Source organism: Pteropus medius, unplaced genomic scaffold (assembly GCF_902729225.1).
Source record: "Pteropus medius unplaced genomic scaffold, Ma_sr-lr_union100, whole genome shotgun sequence".
Classification (NCBI taxonomy): Eukaryota; Metazoa; Chordata; class Mammalia; order Chiroptera; family Pteropodidae; genus Pteropus; species Pteropus medius.
The window spans coordinates 1608249-1631884 of NW_024354875.1; the positions used below are offsets into that span (position 1 = coordinate 1608249).

At 35.5% G+C, this 23636-nt stretch overlaps 1 protein-coding gene across 2 annotated transcripts in view; it reads right to left on the reverse strand.

The window, feature by feature from the left end:
* The window catches only part of PSMD1 (proteasome 26S subunit, non-ATPase 1), a 79948-nt gene that overhangs the window by 16694 nt on the left and 39618 nt on the right, over positions 1-23636 (reverse strand). For both annotated transcript variants that reach the window (XM_039855849.1, XM_039855848.1), the window contains 3 exons: positions 13624-13738; positions 10776-10892; positions 3505-3607 (listed from right to left, as the gene is read on the reverse strand). In XM_039855849.1, coding sequence (XP_039711783.1) covers positions 3505-3607; positions 10776-10892; positions 13624-13738 — 335 coding nt within the window. The remainder of the gene's footprint in view (positions 1-3504; positions 3608-10775; positions 10893-13623; positions 13739-23636) is intronic.

Sequence of the window (23636 nt, forward strand, 5' to 3'; positions counted from 1 at the left end):
ACAAATCTTTTAGTTTCCATAATATAGCCTATGCAATGGGACTTGTCTGTGCCTAGTCACCATCCTACCTTGATTTCCAATTCTGGATTACTTTTGGTCACATTTCACTTTCCTTAACCTCTTAATCTCATTATCTCACGGATGCCTTCACATTTTGCTTGGAGTCAGGAACTGAGTATCAACTTTACTCAACCAAAGAGCATTTAAAGTTTTTATAAGAATCAGAGTTCTATTATTCAACCAAATAATCTAGATTTTCTTAATACCTTGCTATGGATATTTAAGATTTTAACCGGAAAAAAAATCAGGCTCATTTTAATTTTGTTTTTCCAACAAGAATGAGTTATATATATTTATTATCTGCTTGTATTCTTCCCTACTTGAGCCCCTGCGTTCACTGAATGCTTACTATATATTGAGAATTTTGAATAAAATACTAAAAAGGATCCCAAGGAGCCTGCAATCTATTAGAGAATGCAAAATACTTTTATGCATTATTTTAATGCATAAAAGTATTGATATAAACCCGGGTACTACTGAGAACATACAGTTAAGCATGGATTAACCCAAGGCAGAGACTGGCTGGGGCAGAAGAAGAGGGGGAAAGGTTTCTTAGAGAATGTGATATTTGATTTAAGTTTTGAAGCTAAATTTCCTTTTATTTCAGTGAAACCTATTTTCTTCAGACTTAGAAACTAAACTAGCCTCTTGTTCTATTATAAAACAAAGAAGTTTTTCCTATTGATAATGTTTAAAGTTTTATAAACTTTAATCAGAAGCCTTACTCTTCAGCTTTTCTCCCTGAAGAGATCAAATCATTGAGTGAGTTCTCATAACTTCACTCATTCCTTTGAAGTTGTCCTCTCCAGATTTTCTCAATTACCACTAACTTCTGAGAGAGAGAGTGCAAGACTATACATTTTTCTAATGCAATTGCAGCACAGTTTTGAAGGATAGGATATTAAAGTAAAATGGGGGTAAGAGAATGATTTTATACTCATACTAGTGAACACAACAGCACAGACTTTTATGAACTAACCACTAAAATACTGAATGCAAGAGCCAATATAACAGAGAAATAGAGATATGGAATGGAAGCCTCAAACTTGATGGGAGCATGACAAATAAACACTTGTAAAATAAAGAGTTGGAAGGAGAAAGAAGGAAGGAAGGAGGGGAAAACAGAGAGAACTTCTAGTAAAGGTGGCCGAATAAAGCTGAAACAGAATTATCCTCCCCTAATTCTAGCAAAAACTCTAATACAATGAAAACCAGCAAAAAATTGTAGTTTACTAAATGAACAAGTAAAGGGTTGTAGTCTGAAACTACAAACTCCAAAAAGTGGCAGCTGGAAGGAAAAAAGATTGTGGAATAGTAAAACAACACTCCTAAATCCTATTTAAAATCTAATTATCAAAAGTAGCCAATCTGTAAAGGCTCTATACTATATGATTCTAAGACAAACTAAAGCTATAGAGACAATAAAATGATCAGTGGTTGCCAGGGGATAGTAGGTAGGGAGGGAAGGATGAAAATGTGGAACACAGAGAATTTTTAGGGCAGTGAAACTACTCTGTATGACACTGTAGTGGTGGATACATAGCATTACACATCTGTCAAAACCCATACAGACCGATGCTGAATATAAACTAAGGGCTGATAAAATCCAGCCAATTAAATGTCAAGCCTTAGTACAGTACCCAGGAAAAAGAAACAGCAATAAAAGAAATGGTGCTAAGCACTGAATCCATTTAAATATAAACTAAGACTAAACTGTGAGAACTAGGACTTTATAAGCAAATGCAAATGTTATAAACCATGACAATGTAAACATAATATAAAAATACTGAAAAGTGATAAGGAAGGAGGAGAGAGAAACTATGGCATATCAATTTCTGTGTTGTTTATACACAGGAGAGAACACCATTGAGAAGTGAAATGGTTTACTTTATCTAAAGTAACTATAGAATAGTTCCTTATTTACATATAGTTGCAAGGAACCGTGTTTACAAAGAGAGAAAAACAAATTGTACCTAACGCTAAAAATTTAAGCAGAAAACTTTTAACTTCTTGGAAAATTAAAACAAAAGACTCCACTAAACAAGTGGATTAAAAGAGAATATTTGCCTCAAAAACTTAGAAAAGAGCACCAGTGTCCTAAGATAAGAAAAAGCAAATAAAAGGTCTGAGCAAAAATAAAGAATTTAGAGGAAAAAAGAGTAGCATCAGAATATAAACAAACGAAAAGAGAAATCTCTAGCAAATCCAATCAAGAAAAAGAGAAAATAAAACAAATTAGAAGGGAGACAGAGATTTAAAAAAAGACCATATAAAAGAGATTATCTAAAATTATTAAACAAGGACACCAAAAACTTTGATACGGTTAAAAAACACAGCAATTACAAAACAAAATTAAGTTTATTTTGTTAAATAACAAAATAAACTTAAATGCAGATGGCTAATAAATTTGAGAAAATGTTCATCTATTAATAGAACTACTATGAAAACCTTGAGATACTATTCTTTACCTTTTAAATTAACAAATGTTAATAAAAAAGATTATATTTTACATGGCTAAGGTAGAGTAAGAAAAGGAATCACATACTGGTATAATGAAACAGACAGGCTGGCTCTCTTCTACCCTACTGTCACCAGTAACAACAGTTAAGACGTATGTCAAACGAACTTCAAGCCCAAGGTACGAACACACACCGTTCTACAGCCCGTCTCTTCTGAAATAAACCACACTGTAGTAGTGAAGGGCATGAATTCAGGAGCCAGACAGCCCAGTGCGCTACACATTTATTAGGCAAATATTCCAAGTATCTTATTTTAGGATGACTTGGTTGCTAGAATTTGCCGAAAACCTATTTTTTTCCTCGAAAACTGTCCAATGTCAACTGTTTAAAACTAATATATATTAATAAAATTATAGGGAAAAAACCCAGCCAACTCTCATTGAATACTAAATGATAGGCACCATTCTAATTGGTTTACATGTATCTTTAATCCTCCCAACACCAGGAGGTAGACTTTATAAGACAAGAAAACAGACAGAAAGGGGGAAATAACTTCTCAAGGTTATATAGCTAGTACTGTAAAGCAGGGGTCCCCAGACCCCAGGCCGCAGATCAGTATGGGTCCATGGCCTGTTAGGAATTGGGCTGCACAGCAGGAGGTGAGCACCAGGAAAGTGAGCTAAGTTTCATCTGTATTTGCAGTTGCTCCCAGTGCTACCGTCACCACCTCAGCTCCGCCTCAGCTCCTCAGGTATTGGGAGCAAAGGTTCTTGGTGCCAAAAAGTTTGGGGATCACTGCCGTAAAGGGAATGGTATTCAGTCTACACTCTTTAGCAACTCTACTAAATTATTTCTATGAACTGTAGGCTCCAAATTTTCTCCAGGTATAATTTACCCCAGATTCAATTTCTACCACATCATATAGTTAATTCACTGGATTTAGTTTAAATAGGTAAATAAAGTTAGAAGACTTAAAAACATTTACCTGCGTCCAATATTCCCTGGGCCAGAATAGCGCCAAACTTGGCCATGACATCATCATGTTTATCATTGATGACTTTGGAATACAGCTGTCTGAACTGATTCACCTGAAGGAACAAGAAAAAGAATTATAGTCTAATTCTATTCATTTGTTGTGTCATTTTAGAGTAAGAAACAGGTTGCTCAATTGGTAATGAAACTTGACTTCTGAATTTCGTAACATTCAAAAGGAGAGGGAGAAGGACCAGATCTGAATACAACACAGTTCTCCATGGTTGAAATCACGGTGTTAAGGTTTTTCTGGTATGGGAGCACCAGTTCTGTTTTCAATCCTCATTCCACAGTGGATGATTCAGACTCAAGGAAATGTTGAATGCGATTTCATACGGCACCACTGTTAGCCAGCAGGCTTAAATAGTTCAAGGGAACAGTAAGGCTTTCATTGCACTGTGAATTCCAGCTATTCTGCTTACCATCAACCTTACAGATTTCTTTACAGGCATGGTCCTTCACGTTTACCTTAAAGTAAACTACTCTTCAGTGAAAGTGTGAGGTATATTTTGGATTGAGTGTATTCACATATAAAAATTTTCACTATGCACACAATTTTTTGAGGACATGTCACAATAATTACTCTTATTAAAAGGAACAAACCAAAATGAAACATGTGCTGGCTCATTTAGGATGGGATTACTGGTAATTTTTGTTTGCTTCTGCATTCTTTTCTGCATTTTCTAAAATTAATATATATTGCTTTTACAATTAGAAAATACTATTTATAAAATATACGTTCTTAATACATTTGTGATTCCTTTAAAAGTGTTTGGATGACAATAAGGAAACTATTTTTGTTTCTTCTACATCTTACACTTCTCTGTTTTCCCACCAGTGCTTTTCAAATGGTAGGCACCCAGGAAGAAGTCTGCTTGTTCAAGAAGCACATGGAGCTCCCCAAATCTGCCAAAAGCAGAAAATATTGAATTTGAGTTTCCTAATGTGATGTCTTTATATGCATTAAATATTCTTTCAGAATCTCTCCCCCCGCTTCATTCATCTTGGTCTAGCAGGCTATATTATGATATAGTGCAGAATCAGACAACCCTGGCTTATAAATACCTCTGCTCTAATAAGATGTTTGGGTAAGTTATTTAGCTTTTCTGAGTCTCAATTTTTCATCTCTACAGATCACAGAACCTACCTTACATGACTGTTGTATGGATTATACGAGGTAACATGTATGTAAAGTGTAAAAAGCATTTTATATATAGTTCAATATATAGTTCAATGGCTGTCTTACCATACCAAGGCAGAATCCTACTAGTCCTCTTATTATTTCGGCAACTTAAATGCTGCTAACAAAATTATATTCCTTAAACATGGTTCTCGTTTTTATTCATAGGCAACAGAATGTGATGGAAAAAACTAAGAACTCTGCCACTACTCAGCATATAAATATTAGTATGCTACTTACTTCTCTAGCTCTTATTTTTTCTAACTATAAAACCCAGCATAATTAGATCATCACAAAATTCTCTTCTAGTTTTAAAAATCCTAAGGTTTGATACTTTTATTCTGGTTCAACAGGTCAGATTCCTTTGATTCTGAACTTATTTTAGATGAACACTTAATTACCTTTTATAGGCTAGAAATTTTATGTGCTAAAAGATTTATGAAATATTTCAAGATCTTATAAAAAGAAATAATGGACAAAGCGCTGTATATACATTATAAGGAAGAATTTAAATATAAAATTGCATCCAAAGCAACAGGCAAACATTCAATGAAATTCAAAGGTGGATTAAAAAAATCAATGCAAATATTTAATGGACTTATCTAATTAAGTTTACTATTTTAAAAAGCTAGTTTTTAATCATTAGAAATTTTTTCTTCACATTTTATTACTTATGTAGCAGTAACTTATATCTCATTAATATAATTCTTCATAAAAATTATTATTTTAGGTTAGGATAGTATCTTAAATTTGGAAGTCAACTTTGAGATCATCTGGCATACTCCACTTTACAAATGTGAAAACAGAAGTAAGACAGGTGAAATGACTGGCTTGCTTGCGATCACCAATGACTAACTGCAATCATGACCGGGATCATGATTTTCTGACTCAATTTCATTGTTATGAATAGTATGCTCCTCACATAAAACAGAGTAGAATTTGTAGGAGAAAATCATATTAATTTCCCATTTTATATTATGATAATCTCATAGGAGACAATTAAATTTTAATCAACTCTGTGATCCAAGCGTTCTGTTCTGCATGATTATTCACATGATTATGTGATCCAAGCATTCTGTTCTGCCTTCCTCAAATTCATGCATTTTTAACCTGCCATGTTTTTAACTCTATACCTTATACTGGTGGGGGAAAAACATACTCTTAAAGGCCAGAGAGAAAAATAAAGAATGGGGAGAAGAAAATAAAGTTCCTTGGAGTCATTTCTGAGGGTACTCATAGGCTGCCTACGTCTTGTTCTTTCTGTTTTCCTGAACACAGAACTGTGGCTGAACATGAGGGATCAGTTTTGGAGGTTCAGGTGGTTTTTTTCTTTTCTATTCTTTTTCTGTGGCATTACATCTGCTCTTATGAGTTGAACTATAGGTCTCTATTTCTATGAAATCCTTGGGGCCAAATGAATTTTGGAATTCAGAAGTTAGAAAGTTAACATGGTGCATATACCGCATCTTATGCAATACTCTCAGTGGAATGTGGGGGCAATATTCCATAAATGAACGAGTTAATATTTCTGAAGCAGCAAAATGACTGAACAGTAACACTAAATGGGATAAAGGTTATAAATGAGTTCATATTGGGTCAGGTTCTGCAGCTGAATGAGTCCTTAAAAACAAACTTCCTTTAGTTTTCAGAGCTTTTTTGGATTTTGGAATTGCAGGTAAAGAGCTATACACATATATAATTTCTTTGTGGCTAGTTCTCAAATCTTTCTTTTCCTATGTTCTCATCTTATGTCCAACTGACTTGCTACCATCTCAAACTCAACATGCCTAAAATGAAAATTTTAGATATTCCCATCAACACTATCAGGATTTCCCCATTAGCAATATCCCAAATAATATTTTTAGCTTCCTTCTCAATTTTATTAGTATTATTTTGTTCATGGTAGTTGCTTGCAGCCCTTTATATTACCAAGTCCCTATCTTAAGGTAATGGTATGGAAATATAAATTACTATTTACAAATGCGTTATGCTATAAAATATCACCATGTAATATAAAATTTCATGCTTATAATTTCATTTTATAAAAGTTCACATATTTCACTACAGAAATACTTCTAGGTTACCATGATGGCTCACAAAAGCCTAATCTACTCAAACTGTGATTTTAGAACTGCAAAACCATACTAACCTTGGCCAAATATGATTCCACTTTCAAAAAGTGCATCTTGTTAGTGGTGGGAGACGCTTCCTTGCAGCAGACCGTAGGCCAGTATTAGGCAAGGAGGAGCATCAGATCCTGTTCTTACACTGTAATATTTTTATCTGATTCTATATATGATACTTACTATGTACATGTCCCAAATACCTACTAAAGGTAGATTTCATTTAATAAAAAAAAAAAAAAAAAAAAAAAAAAAAAAAAAAGAAAAATCCTTCATAAAGAGTAGAGTTGGATTCTCTAGAGAAAATAGCTCCAAAGACCTATTCTAGTTAATGTCCAAAGGACACTATTCTAGTTAAATGGTTTGGAACCTCTGGTCTAAGGGCTTTCTAAATTGCGTTTGTAACCACCCAGGGGTGTATGCATGTTCCTAGGTTTATGTTTGTGAGAGTGAGTGAGCACAAAACTGCCAAGAAAAGCAAAAATGTACTAGAGTTACTTAAACTAAGACAACAATATGTAGAGCTAGGTGTTAAGACAACATTCTGTAAAAGGATGTGATGTGTATTATGATTATATAAAAACATTTCCTTTGGAAATTTCCATTGTAAATCTTGCAAAATATCTGGAAAAAAGGTCCCTTTTGGATTCTTTCAGGAGGGACTATAATCTTGATGAAATTAACACCTAACCTTTGATTTCGAAGCATTTCCACTTTATTTCATGGACTAATTTACAACTTTGTGACTAGGGTTATGTAGCCTTGAGAACTTCTCTTCGAGCTTAACAGCTTTTTCTTCTCAGCAAAATGTCACATACCACCCCAAAAGAATGTCAGTGTACTTATATTAGCCATTATTGGATAAGAGATGACAGAAACTATGGTCCACAAAGCTCTTTATCATGTGCTTAAACAGCAGAAAACAATAAAATAGAACTTAAAGAATTAATGCACCGAATAATGTCACTCTAAGGGATAGTGTTTCCTGAAAGGATATTTGATTTTTATATTGTCACACACAGTTTTGCTTTTGTAGTCGGTGGGGGTACACACTTGACTTTCTCCACCAAGTCTATATTAATAGCAAAGGCTACCAGCCATAACAACATTTCAGCATTCTTAATCAATACTCAACATTATGACACAACCTAAAGATGGACGTGAGCCCCACGTATTCACATCAGCTAAGACTAGGTTCAACAATGTTTTATGAAATGATTTAATAATACTAATTATTTAAACTGCTGTATTTTTTTTAGAATAAACTGCTGCATTTTTTAGAATAAATATTTAATAATACTAATTATTTAAACTGTTGTATATTTTTTAGAACAAATTACAGAGCCTACCCCACCCCACCCGTTCCAAAGGATGCTGCCATTGTTGGTGTAGAGCTTATGATTGTAAAATCATTGAAGTCCTAGAGCAGAGGATGGGAAGTTGGTAAAACATTTATCTTGTTCACAATACAAATAACATGAAACTGACATATGAGGTCAAAGTGAATAAGTATCTATATATTACCATTAGGGGAAGTGCATTCCATGGCCTAAATTTCCTTCTTTAATGACATTACTCAGTTGGATAACCACCAACTGAAAATGATCAGCAGAAGATCAAAAACAAAAATAAAAGATGCAAAAGCTACTCATAATATAACTGCTATATTTAAAAACAAAAACTAAAAAGAAATGTGGTCTGTTTGAAAAAATGTTTATGTTCTAGAAGACAGAATAACATTAATATTATTAAAACAGGAAGAGAAGTCTGATTCTATCTTTGCAATAATTCAATTTTTCGAAGTCTTAAAAATAATTTTGATACAGAGAGGGGAGTGCCGAATAAAAAAAATAAAACTGATAGCAACTGCTTAGAAACTGAAATTTATTAAGTAAAGTTCCATAAAATGAGAATAAATAATCAATGAGTTCTAGAAATTTTTCTCTATCCCCTCCATCAATCTACTTTGCTGAAAATAGGCTGCTGTTCTACACCTGCTCGATGAGGCAGAAGACAGTGTGCCAATGTTTTTTTCTGTTGTCAATTTCTTGACTTCTCACACAGGAGCAGAATACAAGGCTGTTAATTACCCTAATTTTAAGTTAAGAATTAAAAGATCTCCCAAAGCAATCTATAGATTCAATGCAATCCCTATTAAAATATCAATGACATTTTTTAGAGAGGTAGAACAAATAATCTTACAATTTATATGGAACCTTTAATAGAAGACCCAGAATAACCACAGCAATCTTGAGAAAGAACAACAAAGTTGGAAGTATCACACTACCTGATATCAAACTATACTATAAGCCTGCAGTAATCAAAACAGCATGGTACTGGCACAGAAATAGATATACTGATCAATGAAACAGAATAGAGAGCCCAGAAATAAATCCATGGCTATACACTCACTTAATATATGACAAAAGAGGCAAGAATATACAGTGGGGTAAAGACAGTCTCTTCAATAAATGATGTTGGGAAAAATGGACAGACACATGCCAAAAAAGAAACTGGACCACCTTCTTATACCATATGCAAGAATAGACTCCAAATGGATTAAAGACTTAAACATAAGACCTGAAACCATAAAACTCATGGAAGAAAATATAGGCAGTAATCTCTCTGATATTGCTACTAGCAATGTCTTTTTGGACAACTCCTCGGGCAAGTGAAACAAAAGGAAAAATAAACAAATGGGACTATATCAAACTAAAAAGTTTTTGCACAGCAACGGAAACCATCATCAAAATGAAAAAAACAACCAACTGAATGGGAGAAGATATCTGCTTATGATACATCTGATAAGAGATTAATTTCCAAAATATATTAAAAATTCATACAACTCAACAACAAAAAACAAGTAATTCTATTAAAAAATGGGCAGAAGACCTGAACATGAAATATGAAGATATTTCTTCATAGAGGAAATACAGATGGCCAATAGATATCTGAAAAGATGCTCAAGGTCACTAATCATCATAGAAATGCAAATTAAAACCACAATGAGATATGACCTCACAACTGTCAGAATGGCTGTCATCAATAAATCAAAGAATAACAAGTGCTGGTGAGGATGTGGAGAAAAGGAAGTCCCCATACACTGTTGGTGGGACTGCAACTTGGTACAGCCACTATAGAAAACAGTCTGGAGGTATCTCAAAAACTTAAAAATGGATATACCTTTTGACCCAGAAATTATCCAAAGAAAACCAAAACAATAATTTGTAAATACCTATGCATCCCTATGTTCATGGCAGCACTATTTACAATAGCAAAGATATGGAAGCAACCTAAATGCCCATCGACAGACAATTGGATAAAGAAGTTATGGTTCATATATACAATGGAATACTACTCAGCCATTAAAAAAAATGAAATCCTACCATTCACAACGGCATGGATGGACTTAGAGGTTATTACGCTGAGTGAAATAAGTCAAACAGAGATAGATGTCAAGAGGGAAAGAAAGCTGTTCTGGAGCCATCTGAAACTCTGCCCAAGAGATCACCCAAGAGGGTAATGACACTAACAGAGAATCTGGATGTACTCATTTCTAAACGGAGATTGTGTGTACTATACAATGTGACCACAGACCTTTTCATGACCACGAAAGGATGGATCAAAGAAGTTATGGACCGCCTGAGTTTGTATCCTACCTCAGAGGAACAAGTTATCCCACCGATTTTTATGATTTCATCAATACATGAATTCTAACTTTTCAAAAATGGCTATATAGTTGAATTAATAAAGTGACCATAAATCTGTAAAAAAATGCGTTTAAAGTTTTCCCATCCTCCTAACCTTCTTACTTCCTATGAGTTCAGCGTTTACCATATTTGAGGTAAAAATATCCTCAAAAGAAGATAAGTTACTAAAAAAGCCCAGACCAGCTCTGTTGTAGAGGATTAGTTTGCTCACCTTTGGACAAGTAATTTCAGTTTGCTGGATCATGATGAGAGCTGAAGCTATGAGAGCTCCTTGCCTCACATAGTTCACAGGATCATTTGTCATTGGTTCTAGCAAATTAATTGCTTCCTGAAATCATTAAAAAACAAAACAAAACAAAACAGCCTTAAATAAAGTTGATATAGCTGGATTTTCAAGTTAGTCACTGTCATTCTAAGTCAATATTTTCATCGCACTGTAATAACAAGTTAATTTAAGGCTAACTAGATGCAATAGTTCAGAACTGAGAATACTTTTAGTTTCGATATAATTGATGGTAAGTGAAAAGGAACCTTGTAGAACATGAGTGCTCCTGTCCTGAGGTAAAAAGAGGTCAAAAAGAAAGAGAAAGTGAGGTTCATGTTAGGTTATCAAACATATTTTTTATATTTCTCAAATATCTTTTGTTCCAAGACCAAGGAAACGAAGAATAAACTGAATTCTTTCTTTTTTGGGGAAAATGACTTTAGACTTCCTTACATATGGATTTACACTCATGTACAGCTTACAATGAGGACCCACTGTGAGAAATGAGTAGCTAGGTGACTCCGTCATGCGAACATCGCAGAGTGCACTTGCGCAGGCATAGACGGCACAGCCCACTACTGTGACTGCATGTGCTATCCTTGCTACGACTGACAATGCAGTAGGTTTGTGTGCAACAGCATCACCACAAACACGTGAATGAGTAATGTGCTGCACTACCTTAATGTTACCATGGTTACCACACCGCTAAATGATAGGAATTTTTCAGCTCCATTATAATCCTATGGGACTGAAAAACTATTATTTGGTGCGTGACTGTATTTGTGTTTTAAAAATCAGAGCTAATAACAGTTAATAAAAATACCAGATAAGTGTTCTCTTTCTCCCCACTTTGGTGAAAAATGTAATGACAATGTACAGAGGTGTGTTTTTCAAACATCACTTACATACTGTCAATACTGTTTATAAAGTAGTTATGATAAAAATATAACCAATTTCCAATCTATAAGTTAAAAGACACTAACTTGGCCTTTGAGGTATGTGATATAACATCAAAGATATGTTTTAGAAGAGATGTTTTAGGTTTTAAGAAACAAAAATAATCAAATCACCAAACTTCAGTCAGACAGGTATTGATATGTAGATGATACAAACTAACTAGAAATAAAGCAGACTTGTTTAGTATGAGTATTAAAATTCTTCATTGAATTAACTTGTCAGATGTTGTGTAAAGAACATTTGCTTCTAGATATCATATTAACTTTAGAATAATCTGTAAAGAAAAAATATCTAATTTACATGTAACTTATGAGGCCTGACATAAATGTCTACTAAAGACCTGAGAGGAGAAATACTTAGTAAAACATCCAACTATATTTTTCCTTTGGAACAGATGTGTCCCAGAAAACAATGAAGGCCAATTTCTATAAACTGCATTTTATATACCTAATGACATTTCTAATAAAACTGAAGATACATTCTCATGTAAGAATTTCTCACCCAAAAGAAATGAAAACATTTTAAAAACAAAAGTCTGTGAGGGCAGAGACCATGTCCAACTTATTCACCATCATATCCTTACATGATCTTCACTCTGTCATTCACTTGACAAATTATTTACTGAAAGTTTACTATGTGCCAGGTCTGACTTTAGGTTCCAGCACTGAACATACTGTTCTCAGGCTCTTTACATTTCAGTAAAGAGGAGACAGACAATAAATAAAAAAGGTGTAAAAATATGTTAGGTGGTGATAAGTGCTATGAAGAAAAATAAAGCAGGGTAAGGAGGAAGAACGAGAATACTGGAAGGGGATGTCTCCATAAATTTTTATGCAATTCTTGCCAAATGTAGTAAAAATGCCTATTTCAATTCCTAGCTTCAATTATGTTTTACGTGATTAGAAAAAATTATTTGTATATAATACTAATACCCTTTTTAGAGAAAACATCAAGCAAATTAAAATTTAATTCCTGGAATCAATCAATAAACTAATAACTATGCTTTGTTTTATTTTAATTTGAACAAGAGATGATAAAGTGACGCCTTCCCTCTGATGTGGTGGCACTGGGAGCAGGATCATGTGCGTGCGTGTGCGCTCTCTCTCTCTCTCTCACACACATGCACGCACGCACACACGCTGCCTGCCTTTTTAAAAGAAAAGTTCGCCAAGATGTATGCACGTGTGCTGTCAAAGGTAAATGTGATGATTATGTCATTGCTGTGAACCAAAAATACTTTGTTACTTAAGCAACAGTGCAGCACTTTACGTATTTCAAGATGAACTGTTTTTCAAATCATCGGTTTGCTTAACCCAGCTCTGTCACTTTTGAGGGCTTAACAAATATCAAGTTACCTATTGATTGTAAGGAGAAAACAGGCAAATGGCAGTTCAGTGATTTGCTTAAAACAAAACAAAGCAAATCAAACTGAGTTGATTTTGGTGGCCTCAGATGAGAACCTCGATTTCTACAATACAAATTATGCAAATTAAACGTGTAAAATAACTGTGTAAAATGACCAGACTAGTTTTTTAAAGAAAAACAATACTTTATCACTTTCTTCTTTCCTTTTCTTTTTTTAAAAGACATCAATGCTTTCAAAAAGTCAACAGCACTGTTTCTATGACAGCCACCCATGCAATGTGCTGGTTTGTTCTTAAAGGGCTTTGAGCCATCCAGCACAGTGAAGCAAGGAAGTTCTGGGGAGCTTTGGGAGGCAAGTCAAGTCTTACAGATCACACCACACTTGTGTTTTTACAGCTGTTCCATAAACTTTTCTGTGAGGGAAAACGATCTGGCGCCAGGAAAGAACTGAGCCACTGGCTCTGGGCTGTACCTTGTTTCCTGTACCGGCACAGCAGATGCCGAGGGCCATGGCTGCTCCGTACCGCACGTGAGGATTGTAACTCTCCGACAGCAACGAAACGACGCTGGGGCACTGTTCAGGGGTCCTGACAGGAAACAGGAAAAGCAAAGACGATGTCACACGTTAATGTATTTTAAATTAAGATAGAATTTTACCAATTGTTTTAAAGTTTTGGGAAACTTTACATTTAACACAGAAATTGCAGAATTTAAAAATCTAGAGAATTCTATTATTTATATTAGAAATCTATCTTCACTATTCAGAGATAGGCAAAGAAAGGGTAATGTATCACTGATTCCTTAACCACAGATCTGCATTACAGCACTACAGCCATTCCCTGTGCTTCCTCCACAGTGGGGAACAGTCACGGGGATTTGGGGGACACACTCTGTTCTATATCCATTCTTATATTTCCTGCTACTCTGTGCTTTGTTTCAGAAAACAAAGTCATTCTAGGAGTTTTCTAAAGCTGCGTGGTTTAAATCTCCCAGAGATTTTAATATTGTGGTTGAATATTAAACTGGTAAATAAACCTTGGTAATGAGGAAATTCTGATTTTTATCTTTAGCCATTATTTTTGTGTGAACGAGACAACAAAAAATAGGACAACCCTGACTAATGAAGTATCTGACCTCTAAAACAGGTATCCCCAACCCCTGGGCTGTGGACCGGTACTGGTCCGTGGCCTGTTAGGAACTGGGCCACACAGCAGGTGAGCGGTGAGCCAGCAGGCGAAGCTTCATCTGTATTTGCAGCCAGCATGAGCATCACCACCTCAGCTCCACCTCAGATTATCAGCATTACATTCTCACAGGAGCACTGGTCCCTGGTGCTAAAAAGGTTGGGGACCGCTGCTCTAGAAGACTATCCTGCTATGGTGGTTACCCTCGACAGGGAGCAGGATGAGAGCAGAAGAGAGTGTAGAGAGAGTTTATGGGAGGCTGGTTATGATCTTGAACTGGGTACCAGTTACATAGCTGTGTTCAGCTGTGAAAATTCATCAAGTTGTAGGCTTATGACTATGAGCATGTTTTTGGATGTATATTACAATTCAACAAAATATATTTTTTAAAAGACTATATGTTACATTTCAATACAGTTTTCTTTAACACTATTGTGATGAATGAAAGCAGTTATTACCTACAGACCTATTTATATCTATAATTCAATGTAGGAATTGTCCCCTAGCCTCAAACTCCAGTCAGTGGTAAATTCAAATTTCAAATGCAGTAGAGCCAGCCAAGTTAATGCAAGTGGAATTCTGCTTGGATCATCTCCCCTTACGAAAGAGTCCATCACTCTTAAAAATGTTCTCAGTTTGACTCAGTTTCGGAGTGTGAATAATCTGGAAATAATACTACTGGCAACAACATGGGAAAAACAGTTTGGTGGTGCGAAAAAAGCAACACACTCCCAAACAGAAAATCTGGGTTCCAGTCCTAGCTTTGCTAATTTCTTAGTACATGATGAACAAATCACTTACATTTTCTTTTCTGTAATTAGAGACAACTTTTCTTGACTATTTTGCAGGAATAATATAAAAAACAAATGAGCAAATAACTGAAAATATGGTAATAACATAAATGCTTCGGTTACTATGTACTGAGATCAATAGTAAGTTATATAAGAGGAAGCCACGGAGTCAAAAACCCATGTTCAAGCGCCTACTCTGTCTGCAAACAGCTGGGGTAATTTAGCCAAGGTTCAATTAACCAAACACTCTGGGGTCCCTTTCCATATCTGAAAAAAGAGGGAATGGGAATAGAAGTCCCCTCAGGTCTGCTCCACTTTACAATTCTATGACTTTTAAAAATGAACCAATCATCAAAGGTTTTAAATCAAGTTTCATTACTACTGGATAGTTCTTCAATGAGAACTATTCCTATGAAATTTAAAGTGATATTATACCAAAGAGACTGTTGGAGAGTTAGTCTGCAAATTGTACTTGACAGCACCATCATTTAACTTTCATTTTTCACTCCTGTTAGCCTCAGAACTTAATGCTCTGTCCATAATCTGACACCCAAATCCTCTAACAAAGTCAAGCATTCTGTCACCTAATTACAAACACCGCTCAAGACTGTACATGTCTCAAGGGCCAAGGGCTGAGACTGTCTTCTATGTTTTTATTTCTCATAAATTATTAACACAGTGCTAGGTATTAAAGATAAAATAACTTTTATTACTTAGTAAAATACAAAGAGGGCCAAACTAAATTTATATTTAGAGACTTAACCAACAGGTACTTTCTACTAGGTTCAAGGCCTAATGGTTAACCATTGGGAAAAATATCAAGCCTTTCACGGTTCCCCTTCCCCTTTAAGTTTATAATTCAGCTAGATAATCAAAAACGGGAGTTAACTAGTACCTGTGAGTGTTACTTCCTAAGGGCTAACTAACTGAATGTCTTTAAATTTTACGTGCTTTCAAGTTCCCAGTAGGGAGACCACATATAGGTCTAGGGAAGACTTAGTTAAAAAAAAATGAAACACACACTGAAATAGGTGACTAATATCTGATATGTAGTTTCAATAAAATTTCTTGGCTTATAGCTAAGAGTCATCTCGCCAATGTTATTATTTGTACAAATCTTCCACAGAGCAGGAATTGTGCAAGAGAATATGCAGCAGTCGCTGTGACATCATCTGACCATAAACTGCACACATGAATTCCTTTCTTTCAACATACTGGCTGTTAACTACTGTTTATTCAATACTTATATGGTGTCTTTTTTCTAATCTACATTAACTAGACGAGAAAAATATAGCAACATAAATGTGGGCAGAAACATGGGGTCTGTCACAGTGGGGATTTGGTGAGGCTATAAAACTCAGAGAAGTTCCTTGGTAGAATTATGAAATTTACAATTCTCATTAGGTAAGTGCCACAGAATTAACAACACAGGAATTAAGAATATATTACCCCCTGCCCTTTAACTCCCTTTACTCCTTACCAACAGACTCCAAATAATCTGAGCAGAATCCTTAATTTTGAAGTTCCCACTGAATGTCATTAACTAAATATACCACGAACACCTCAATCAACATACAGAATTCCATGCGGAAAGAGAAATAAAGGGCACGCCTCCCCTAAACTGCTTCTCCCACCACGACCATTCTTCTAGGACCAGGAAACTCACATCTTCGATCATTTTATTCTCTCACTCCTCACATCTAATCTGCTACCATGTCAAGCGAAACCCTTAAATCTTGCTTCTGTTTCCACTGCCTGTTTCAGGCCCTGATCATCTCTCACTGGAAATAACACAGCGATTCCTTAGATTACGTCTCTGCCACCTCCTTCTCTCTCATCTTCAGTCTGCTATGGTGGAAAAAACACAGGCTTGGAATCACAAAGACCTGGATTCCAATTCTAGTGCAGCCATTTATTATAGAGTGGCATTCACTATATCTCTCTGAGCCTTAATTACTTTATCTATAAAAATGATATGTGGTCTACCTTGTTCATGCTGGGGAGAGTTGGTGGTGTGGTATAGTAGAATACTATACTATAATCACTGAAATCTAGACCATAACCAGAAATTGCCTTTGGATCAGAACCAGAAATTTGACTACTAGAATGCTTTAGTTTGGGCTCTTATTTTTAAAAAGGTAAGGTACCTCGTGCCCCAAAGTTCATTCAAAACAATATAGAGCAAGTTGGATATTAAACCTAGAGAGTGGGTTATATTAAGGGTTCTGACGTCCAGATTTCCTCACCAACTTTAATGCCACACAGAACACTTACCCACTTGCCACTCAGCTGCAGCCAAGGCAGGATGTACCAGGGAAAACTGACTTAGAGCAAACAGCTTATCTTAAATGTATCTTAAAACTTCATTTATTTTACGATCCCCCACTGTTAAAAAAGTAATATACTTAGAATAGAGCACTAACAATTTCATGAGATTTAGGAAAAAATAAATTTGCCTGAGAACATAAACACTGGCAGCTTAATGTAGGGCTTTACCTAAAGATGACCACAGGCTGTGACGGCTATAAATTTGAAAGCTCACAAAAAATTTCCTGTAAGTTTCTCAGTCAAATAACAGTTTCAACTCTAACACATTCTTCAGGAAAGTGTTAAGACAAGAAATGACAAATTCTTTAATAAATTAGCTTAGACATTTGACTTCTTCAAAAGTACAATAAAACCATAATATTCTGTTTCTTCAATTTTTCAGCAGTCAGCTCTAAAAGCTCAAAAGAATCTAAGCAATGACTAGAATGAAAACATTCACTGAAAGCAAAACTTCTGCACATTAATCTTCATCTAGACATATATACACACACACATATAGTGTATGTTATCTCTAAAAATTTTTAAAGTAACAGTTAATAAATTAATAAATGATAAAAATCACCTCACCATTTTGCAACTCGTAATGAATGGACCGCAGCATAATTATTACTGAATGTTAACATCACGAAAAGAGAAACAACTAGACCTTATGTGCACTGCCAGTTCTGCCCCTCCAAAAAAAAAAAAAAAAAGAGAGAGAGAGAGAGAGAGAGAGAGAAAGTGTACCAAACTTGAATGTGACCAAGCCTTCTAGATCCTAACCTATCGATTTACAGAAAATATAGAAGACCGTAAAACATTATATTATACAATAGGAGTATCAGCAAAAATCCATACCTGCGGGGAAAGTTGACAGCATTTGACTTTGGCTCCTTCTAACAAATAAAGAAGTAAAGGGAAGGAAAAGAGAAAGTGGGAGGAAGGGGGAGAAGGGAGAGGAGGGGCTGCAAGGAAACGCACAACTAAAAGAAAATGATGGCACCAAATCTTTAATTTACCAGGCTATTTTGTGCCATTTAGAGATATTCCGCATACCTTAAATTTTATTTTAAACGTTTCTTAGAGAACAAAGTCAACTTTATGGCTTGTTATAAGTACTCGAATAGCATTTTATAACTCAACTTTATTTGTATTTTATACCACTGTTTATTTTCATTAAGTTTTTTAAAATAATCTAGTGGTTCAGATCCATATTCCATTGATGTGGGCAATAAATTTTGTATTTATATTAAAAAATCACATTTTAATATCAAGTCTCAGCTATCTGGCCTCTACTGCCAACCAAAGTTGCTCTGAAATTTTAAAATCATTCACATCTATACTCTACCATACTTTTTTTAAAGAATCATTGGGGTGACATTGGTTAATAAAATTACATAGGTTTCATATGTACAATTATATAATCAAACATTTAAATGACTAATTTCTGATCAGTAATAAAAGCTCATCTCTATGTCTCCATAAACAAATTTAGAAAAAATAACTGTCTAGAAATGATTAAGTAACAGGAAAAATAGTGGCTTTTGCTTTATTGGGTTGAGGGGAGGTAGAAAGCAAGGAATTCAATACTTGGGAAACCATTTTATTAGCACAGAATGTGTTATCTATGACTTAGTCATTTCACATATTTGTTTTGATATGTTGAATTTAAAAGTATATTTGTTCAGACAACTACAAATTTGCTAGCTGTGTCTGTTTTCAACAATGGAGCTACATGTTTTGAGAATTCTAGCCAATTTTCTTGTTCCCCTTTATTTTTTGGCTAGTTTATATTAAAAAAAAAAAAAGTGAATACCATTAGAGGTTAAAAAGGGAAAGAGGATATATATATTTTTTTTATTTTGTTTTCATCACACCATAAAAGAGATGCAGAAAAATATCCATTATCAGGAAAATAACTAAGAAGAAAATAGTTTTGTTTCCCAAACATATTTTTGCCCCATGAAACACTATATCCTAAGCTACTGCTAGCTGTAGTTTTTTACTTTATCCGTTTAGTATTTTTATCTACTACATGTAAAGTACCACAAGAAAAACAAAACCACACGGATCCTGCCCTAAACTTTACAAATTTATTCCTACCTTTAGTATTTCCTTTATATCATCTCACTAGACTTTAGAAAACTAAAAACTAGTATAGTTTTAGATAAGCTTTTGGTATATTTGCAAATAGATGAATTTTTTTTCAGATGCTGCCAAATAGAGTGGAAATATCTCAAAGAGGCAAGAAGAAAGTAGATTCATAAGATTTACACAAAGAAATTACTACTTCACTGTAATAAGAAATATGGCTCTTAAAAATCTCAAACTGAATTCGTGGGCCTAGAGAAAGCTGTAACATTTGAAAAGTCAGAGCATCAGTAGCACGTGCACTCCCTTCAAAACAGGAAACCAAGAAGCCTTGGAGTGTGAGTGGGCTGCCGTCAGCTTGTAGACTATTAAAGGACCTTATTGGCATTTCCTTAATTTTATAAAAATGAACACAAATATACTACAATTCTCAGAAAGTTTAATTCATTTCTGATATTTAAATAAGTGTTCTGACGATGAAAGTCTACTTCTAATAACTGATTACAGTGATTACTGAAGACTTGCAGCATTGAGCAAATCTACACCAAAGATATTTGGGTCCCTTACGAGCAACATATTTCCAAGTATAAGAATGCTTTTGGTTAAAGACCATCATCATTGATGACATTAAATAGTATTACAGTTTCACTGATATTTTAAAAAATATCTCATTCTTTTGCTCTTGACAAAAGCAGATACAGTATAAGCAGCTCTCTGGCAATAACCAAGCAACAATGACCAGGCACAAACTGTCGGAACCAACTTTTATAGAACGCTAGAATCCAGTGAAAAACTTACGACCAGGGGAAAACATAATGAAGAAACCTGCTTGCTGTATTGTTTAAGAGAAGGTCATGACATTCTGAACTGTCCACCTACCACCTCTATTCCCCGGACTGGCAGTGGCAGTGAAGATGGCCGTGTGTTCCTGGTGCCAGGTGCTAGTGAGAAGAAGCAATACAGACCTGTTCTCACAGAACTGTGGTTGAGTGTTTGAACCTGTCTGGCAGCTCCCTGAAGGACCAGTGCAATAGCCTGCCTTTGTTTCACCTAACTTAAAGTGCCCCCAGGGCTGAAGCAACTCCCCAGGTGACATTTGCCAAAAACATTTAAAGGCAAAAGTGCTGGCCATAGCAGCCTGGGGCAAGGGATAACAACCAGGACAGGCTTTAAGCAGACTGAAAAGCCCAGAAAGGAAGAGGCTGGGAAAGGGTAATAAGGGTGCTTAAAAACTCCCATGTATACCAAGGGAGCTGAGAAGACCACATGCATACTTGCTCAGCACACATGCTCAGGAAAGGCCTGAGAAGACCCTGAACTTTCACGTTATGCTCTGCATGAGCAGGGAGTGAGGGCAGGACAATGGTACATGACCGGCCAAGCACTGAAGGAGTGCCCCGACACAGAGCCGATTTGTGAAGACTGGGAGGGTATTTTTTTTCTCTTTCCTTTCTGTTTTTCCCTTTCTTGGCTCTAGGTATTTAAGGAAACTCTGTCAAAACATTAGCTGACCACTAAGCTAATGGAATATAGACTTCAGTGGCCATACATGAGAAAATACAGACTTTATGAAACTACTTTAGAAAAGTCACTGAAGAACTTACAGTCCATGACAAGCAGCAATAACAAACCCTTGGAAAGGGAGAGAATCTGATTTTATGAGTTGCCAAATTATAACATTCAAAATGTTCAGTTTTCAACAAAAAATTATGAGGCATGCCAAGAAATAAAATACAGTTCACTCACAGGAAAAGAAGAAATTAACAGAATTGGTCCCTGAGGAAGCCTAGGTATTGGACTTAAATAAACTACCATAAATATACTCAAAGAGCTAAAGGAAACCATGGGCAAATAACTAAAGGAAATAGAAGAACAATGTCTCATCAAATTGAGAACATCAATAAAGAAGTAGAAATTATAAAAAGAAACAAATAGAAATTATGGAACTGAAAAGTACAATAAGTAAAATAAAAAATTCATTAGAGTTGGAGTTCAACAGCAGAAGTGAGCAGACAGAAGAATAAAATTAGGTTAATTGAGAACTGAAGTCAGGTTAATTGAGATTATCCAGACTGAGAAGCAGGAAGAGAAAAGAATGAAGAAAAATGAACAGGGCCTATAGGACCGGTGGGACACCATTAAACATACCAACACATATGCATAAGGGCGTCTCAGAGGGAGAGGAGGGGGAGAGAGGGATAAAAAGAACATTTAAAGAATGGCCAGAAACATTACAAATTTTGATGAAAGAGTAGAAACTTAACGAATTCCAAGTGGGATAAACTCAAAGAGATCAGTGAACGAAAACGACAGAGACTAACTACATTCTAGTACGAGATAGACAGTAAGCAATAAAGTCAGTCAAAAGGTGAAGTACTAAGGAGAACGAAAAAAGTAAACCAAATAAGGGGTACTGAAGGGGTACTGGAAGAGCCAGGAGGGCATACTGCAGTATTCATTAAGGTGGTCAGGGTACACTTCAATAATAAGGTGCTATTTAAGCAAAGAAAGAAAGGCAGTGATGGAGTGAGCCAAGTGGCTATCTGGAAGAGGAGTGTATTATGAGGTAGAGGAAACAGTTCATGCAAAGGCCTTACGGTGGAACAATGTTCGCCATGTCTGAGGAGCAGCGAGGAAGCCAACAGTCTGAGTGTTGTGAAGAAAGCAAAGATACTTGAAAACACGGTCAGATCATGCAGGGCTTTAGAGGAACTTTCTTTTCGCTTTTACTCAAAGGCAAATCAAAGGCCATCAGGGTAAATAAAATACAGCCCACTCATGGGAAAATGATGATGAGCAAAGAAATGATATAATCTGACTTGTTTAAAAAAGGGTCATTTGGAAAAAAAAGGGGGGTCATTTTGGCTATTCTATTGAGAATAGAGGACAAAGGCAGAAGAAAGAAGACCAGTTAAGAGGCTACCTCAGAAATGCAGCCAAGATACGATGGTGACATGGATATGGTGGCAGTAGTGGATGCTGAAGGAAAGAAGTTTGAGTTTGGTATATATCGAAGGCAGAACCAGCAAGATTTCCTGATGGATAAAACACAGGTTGTGAGAGAAGGAGACTAGAAGGCTGTAACTGCCTTTAATCGACATAAAGAAACCAACAGAACAGATTTGGAGGGAAAGAGCAGAAGTTCAGTTTTGGACATTTTGAATTTGAGATTTTTTTTTTTGACATCTAAGGGAAATACTTAGTAGGAAATTGAACATAAGAGTCTGGAGTTTGAAAAAAAGGTCTAGGCTACAGATACAAATTTGGGAGTTACTATGTATAGATAGTATTTAGAGCCATAAATATGTATGGGATCACCAAGTGCAAGTGCAAGGGAGGTCCACAAATGAGTGTCAGAGGAGGTTACATCAACCTTTTTACAAATGCAGAGAACTTAAAACTCAGAAATTGGTTTGTCTGCAGTCTCCTAATCTTTAGGTGTGTTGCTTTTCTCATTTCATGACCACAAAAGAATAGTCATTAGGCTGGAGAAGTGTTTTAGGAGCTTTCGTCAGCAAGTTAATGGAAACCATACCACAGAGTGAATGAAAGAACATGAAGAGGAAGAGGAAGTTAACAGAGGACAGGAAATAATGGTGTGTGTGTGTGTGGGGGGGTCCTGAATATTAAGATGGCAAAATAAAAGAATAGATTCTATAAGAAAGGCAAAGAACCAGGATGGTCTCTGAAGCCAAGAAAAGATACAAGTTTTAAGGAGAAAAGCTTAGTCAACAGTGCCAAATACCGCACAAACAAAATCAATAACTGGTGTTAATTATGGGCTTTCTAAGAGCTGTTTTAGTAGAATTTTGGGGATAAAAATCTGATAAGGGTTACAGACTGGGTGGGGAGTAAGAAAAGGATAGGCAATTCTTTAAAGAAGTTTGATGATGATGGAAAGAGACTTAAGGGATAAGGAAAAGTTTTATTTTTCATTAATTGGAAACCTGAACATGACTGCAAGAAAGAAGTCAGAGCTGAGCAACTGAATATTCAAGGCATGGATTCTTTGTGTGAAAAAGAAGATAATTTAGTTAGCAAGACTGCAAAGGATATAATAGAGCTGGAATCAAAAACTTATGTGGAAGTTAGCTTTGGAAAAGGGGAATGAC